This window comes from Mirounga leonina, unplaced genomic scaffold, assembly GCF_011800145.1.
Source record: "Mirounga leonina isolate KUSES-001 unplaced genomic scaffold, KU_Mleo_1.0 Mir_53, whole genome shotgun sequence".
In the NCBI taxonomy this organism is placed as follows: domain Eukaryota; kingdom Metazoa; phylum Chordata; class Mammalia; order Carnivora; family Phocidae; genus Mirounga; species Mirounga leonina.
The window spans coordinates 30668563-30674562 of NW_023270807.1; the positions used below are offsets into that span (position 1 = coordinate 30668563).

Here is a 6000-nt window from a genome sequence, read left to right on the forward strand (position 1 = left end):
ACTCACAATGCCTACTGTGTTTGTCCATTAAGGGACAATCTTTCATCCTCCTATTTTGATTCAAATATTTATGCATGTTTATGTTACTTGTAATAGTTCTGTGTTTAATTATTTTATTCACATTAACACATAAATTGTGTACTAAGGCTTGTTAGATTAAGTAGCAATTAAAGAATATAAAACTAAGGGCGCCCGGGTGGCTCAGTCATTAAGCGTCTGCCTTCGGCTCAGGTCATGATCCCAGGGTCCTGGGATCGAGTCCCACATCGGGCTCCCTGCTCGGCAGGAAGCCTGCTTCTCCCTCTCCCACTCCCCCTGCTTGTGTTCCTGCTCTCGCTATCTCTCTCTCTCTCTGTGTCAAATAAATAAATAAAATCTTAAAAAAAAAAAAAGAATATAAAACTAAGAATGTAAAGATTATTTTGTCATAATGGCATATAAAATTTAAAACTTGATTTCTAATTTGCCGAGGTGACTTACTTTAAACATATAAACTATGCACCACCTGTCAAGATAAATTATGTAATACTGTCATTTTAGGAGAACTTTATAAACCCAGTATGATAGGTATTCCTCATAAATCTGCTAAACCATTCAATTCTTTAAGAGATTATTTTAAACACAAAAACCTAACCTATTTTTAGATGAATGACTCTCTTTTGACTCTTAGACACTATAAGCACTTAAAACTAGGGTGTCAGTAATAATTTCTATATGTTTAATAAATGCAAGACTACCTCATATATGAACAGAGTGTTACTTGAGAAAAAAGTATCTAAAATGTACTGATTGATAAGAGATTCATATATGTATTTTTAGAAATTGTTGCTTTAATATCTTTCCAGGGAGATTATCTTTTCTCAGAAATAATTTTAAGTATAACATTATAATTTTTGTTTCTAAATCTAAAACTCACTCTTCAAGATTCTGTTGAATCTGCAACAGACATGTAACAAAAGTGCCATCAAGTGCCTTATGGCATATTTATATTGTAGCACCATCTACTCTAGTCAAATGTGCCCACCAAAATGTCACAAATAACAGTATTTTTTTTCTCTGTATGCTGAGATTTCCAAGTTCGTGTTCAAATGGATACAGTCATACCAGTCTGTCACCATATATACCACACCATCCCCACCCCTATGTGTCAAATCTCATGTCCTAATTGGCTCTTCATCTTTCCCCAACACTATTTTTATTTTAAAAAAATCTACCCTGATACCCCAGATCCAATGATATTTCTACCATGAACATATAAGCTAGAGAACAAAACAAAAGGTTGAGAAAAATTAATCAAATCCATAAACCTAAGGGTATGTTTTGTACTGCAAAGTAACATTTCAAAGGATAAGTCAACTGAAATGTTTAAGAAAAATTTTCAACAGTTCAGATAGAGTCATTTTAACTACTGTAAATTAGGTTAGACTGAAAAAGAAAGATACTAAATAGGATTCATAAAAAATTATGGTCAAGTATATCATCTGACTAAAGCTTATTGAGCTACAATATATAAATTCACTCAGTTCAGCAATACAGGGGCATTTTAAATTCCCTTTACCAGTGCAACATAATTTTGAAATCTTAATTTGTTTTTATTTATTTTTTCTGCTATGGTTTCAATAGTGCCATAAGAATTTTAAAAGCAGAATCTATTTTAGATCTTCAGGGTCAATGCCTTCTTAGTTAAAAAAAAAATTACAAATCAACTCAGCAGTAATTTTTCATTCTATTTTCACTTAGCTAAAAATGACAGGGCGCCTGGGTGGCTCAGTCATTAAGCGTCTGCCTTCGGCTCAGGTCATGATCCCAGCGTCTGGGATCGAGTCCCACATCGGGCTCCTTGCTCGGCAGGAAGCCTGCTTCTCCCTCTCCCACTCCCCCTGCTTGTGTTCCTGCTCTCGCTATCTCTCTCTCTGTCAAATAAATAAATAAAAAAAATTTAAAAAATAAAAAAATAAAAATAAAAATAAAAATGACAACCCAAAGCATTTCAACTATCTACCCTTTTTGTGATGTGTGTGTACATTTCAAAGAAAAAAATCTGGGACTAAAGTCATTACAAAAGTAGAATTGGAAAGTCAAGTCATATTTATTTATACTAGAAATATTTTACTATTATTTCTTCAGGCAACGAAAGGTATCCCACTGGATTTGTTTTCCCATCTCTTCTCTATTTTGTTCTTTTCTCTCAGTTTTAGTCTCTTCCCTTATTTCCTTATGCATCCCAGCCTCTGTGGTTGGTCACTTTATTCTGTCACTCCTTTGTTTTGCATTCTACTTCAATCCTTCAACCTACCCTCCCCAGACAACTAAGCACCGATGGAGAATAATCACACTGGTTGTACAGATCTGTTCAACATAAACACAAATTGATAATTTCATCTCTGTCCCCTGACATATTTATCTATCACTGATTTATCTTCAGTGAGAACCCTCTTTATTCACTTTCATGGCCTATCAAAACCTTTTGCCACTTTCCTCAACTATGTGCCCCAACGGCCTACTCAGTTCTCAGCAAATGACCTGAACTTAAACTTCACAGCAAACTGAGACAATGAGATACAAATGACAACTTCCTGTCTACTCTCACTAAGAAATTACTATCTGAGTCCATATCCTTGCTTCTTTCCTTACAACCTAGAGAAGGAGTACCCTTCATTCTATCTAAAGCATCCTGTCTTGGATGTTCTTAATACCATCTCCTCTAGAACTGGATATTGTTCCATCATTCAACCTTTCTGATACTTTTCAGCTTCTCCTGTTCATTAGTTCCATCCCATCATCCCTGAAGTCTCTCCTAATCTATTAAAAAAAAAAAAAAAAAGCTAAACAAAAATTTCCTTGACCCTGCATGCTTTCTTCAGTTTCTGCCTAATCTCTCTCAATCCCTATGAAGAATTTCCACAAAGACTAATAATATAAACTGAGTCACCGATTTATACTCGTTTTTATTCAATTAGATTTCTCTTCATCAACATTTTTGTCACTTTTTTTCAGTCGTCTCCTCTGTACCTTCTTTATCTGCTTGCCCTTAGATAACACTTTTTCTGAGGTCCAGTCTCTGTGCTCCACTCACTCTCTTCCCTCTCAGTTCCTTACATATATATTCAACTGCTTATGAAACCTCCACCTGAATGTCCTGGAGATATCTCAGGTCAACTAATCATTTCTTACAATTCTCTCTAATCTTAGTAACTAATAAGTATTTTTATCTCAGTTTGGTGATACCAAAATTTACCAAACTACTCAGTAACTGGAGGGCCATTCTTGAATCTTTGTGTTCCTTGAAATTGCTTTGGATCCAAACAATCAGAAATTCTCTCAATTCACCCCTGAATTTATTTCTTCATTTCATGTGCTCATGACCACTGCTTAATTCAGGCTTCCACCATCTCTCCTGGATTACTGTAATAGCTCCTTCTGGCTATGCCTCCCATCTGATTTCTATGCTTTGGTCTCAAATCCAGGCTCTATATAACATATAACTGTTATAATTAAGTTATTGGGACAATAAACCAGATCATAACTTCTATTTTCTTATTTAGAACTCTTCATTGAAAAAACAAAACAAACAAAAACTCTTCATTGACTCTTTACTTTCCAAAACATTTTGCGATCTGACTCCTAACTCTTCAATCTCATTTCCTCCCCACCTCCAAATACAATAACAATGTTTTAAATTCTTTTAAACACATACCCATAATATAGTTTAAGAGAATTTTATTTGTGCATTTTGTTCCTCTGCCCAGGGCAACTTGCCTTGATGCACACAGCAGATAAATCCTTCTTTAACCTTGAAATGCAGTTCTGGTGTCACTTTTCCAAAAGCCTTTCTTTTGACTACCACTGCACAATGATCTCCTCCGGGTAGAGGTAATTACTTCCTCCTCTGGGCTATCCCAGTATTCTATGCTTAGTCTTCCTATTACTCCATCACAATCTTTAGTTGACCCTACTAAAAAACTGTGAATTTATCTTTTTATAATGGTACCCATGAGTGATTTAAGAAGAAATTTACCACATCTGACATATTACTTTACCCTGATATAAAAGCATTTTGAAGATAAGAGTAGAAAAAAAATTGCAGGGGTGCCTGGGGGGCTCAGTTGGTTAAACGTCTGCCTTTGGCTCAGGTCATGATCCCAGGGTCCTGGGATCGAGTGGGCTTCCTGTTCAGTGGGGAGCCTGTTCTACCTTTCCCTCTGCAGCTCCCTCTGCTGCTCCCCCTGCTTGTGCTCTCTCTCTGTCAAATAAATAAAATCTTAAAAAACAAAAACAAGGAAGAAAAGAAATCGCAAATTCTGATAGAATGAATCTGGAATCCTTAATTAGGACAAAATAATATTCAAAAGAAAAAAATCACCTTAATAAACAGAAAGAAGAAAAAAATTCTCTAAAAAAAACAGGTTAAAAGCATAGGATCACAGAATTTTTCTCAGAATACACATAAAATACTTAGCATAGTGCCTGGAACACAATTATATGTTCTTAAAAGTGAACTGCTATTAATATTATTATTATTAAGTAAAATAACTAGATGTGTATGAATGAAAAGTTCTAAGTCATAGGTACTTTTGGTCTTGGTCCTAAGAATTAAGAGATTCCACCAAAACTATCTTGAGATTTCAAGGAAAAAGAAAGTCATTTAAGAGTGATTTCTTATTATATTAGTAAATGTAATAAATAAGAACTACCTTTTGTTCCTTGATAAGTAACTAGTTTATAATGGTCCTTTCCCTAATGGAAATCAATATATCACCAAGAAATTCTATTGAAAAGACTTACCAATTTCTTCCTGCTAAAAGTTTCTTTATTACCACATATTAAAACAGATGCATCAAATGATTAACACAGCAAAATGCAAGCCAACTCTTTTCTCACAGACTTATAAATTCTAAGATAGTTGATAAGAGCTGCCTTACCTTCAGGGGCATCGGCATCACATCTCTTTGGCACAGGGAAGGCTGAATTGTTTTTATGGTCATCATAAGTTATATTGCTCTAAAAGACAAAAATATTGTTAAAATGTAAGTATATTAATAAATATTTGGAGCAAAAAGTAATCACATTTTATACTCTGTTTTCTATTAAACTACATTTAGCTAATATTCTTATACAAAATTACAATTAGAAGAGAAAGATTTATGGTAAATTTTAACATTAGGGCTTTTTTGCAACAATTTTAGGTCCTGGACTGAACAACAGAACTTCTTCCCAGAGAAACAACCTACTTATTATTCCACTGTGAAACAAGAAAATATGTTTTATCCATGCAAATGCATGATGTCACTTCACTTATTCATAGAAAAAAGTTTAATAAGCATGACCTAGTGAACTAGGTGGACACAATAAGGCAAGAAGAAAATAAAAAGATATAAGAAGTGGAAAATAGGATTCAGGTGATCGTCTAGTACTGTGTTTCCCAAACTCAGGTTACTCATGTACCTCTATTATAGTGTGTGCCTTATATTTGTTCCACCTACATTATTATTTAGTATTTGTCAATGAACTAATTTTTCAACCATTGGTAATATTATGTATGGTACTGTTGGAAGGTTCGATGTGCTTGTTAAATTTTTGTTACTAATTACATGTTAAAGTAAAGAAAGAATGGAGGAATATAGTATAAAAAAGGGGTGATCTGGGCAGACTAGATTAGTAATCAAAGACTCCATTAAAGCAAAGCCTGAACTAGAACTTGAAACACATTTGCATTATTAAGTAGAGCGAGAGGTATTTTAGGAAAAGGAAACAAACTACACAAAGATTGAATCAGATATGGTCAAAATATTTTAAACTGTCAAAAAACCCAAACTAGCTGTCCAGTTACAAGCAGGAGCCACAGCTGGCTTCTGAAAGATCAACGTAAAAAAAGAGTATAACAAGTAATATGCATCATGTTGAAAGAAAGCTCAGATACCCATAAATAAAATTTTGGGGGGGAGGTTTCCTTTTTTTAATTTAAATTCAATTAATTAACATATACTGTATTATTAGTTT

At 34.1% G+C, this 6000-nt stretch overlaps 1 protein-coding gene across 1 annotated transcript in view; it reads right to left on the reverse strand.

The window, feature by feature from the left end:
- The window catches only part of LMBRD1 (LMBR1 domain containing 1), a 136590-nt gene that overhangs the window by 22038 nt on the left and 108552 nt on the right, over window positions 1-6000 (reverse strand). The window contains exon 14 of the mRNA XM_034991517.1: window positions 4923-5001. Within this exon, the coding sequence (XP_034847408.1) occupies window positions 4923-5001 (79 nt within the window). The remainder of the gene's footprint in view (window positions 1-4922; window positions 5002-6000) is intronic.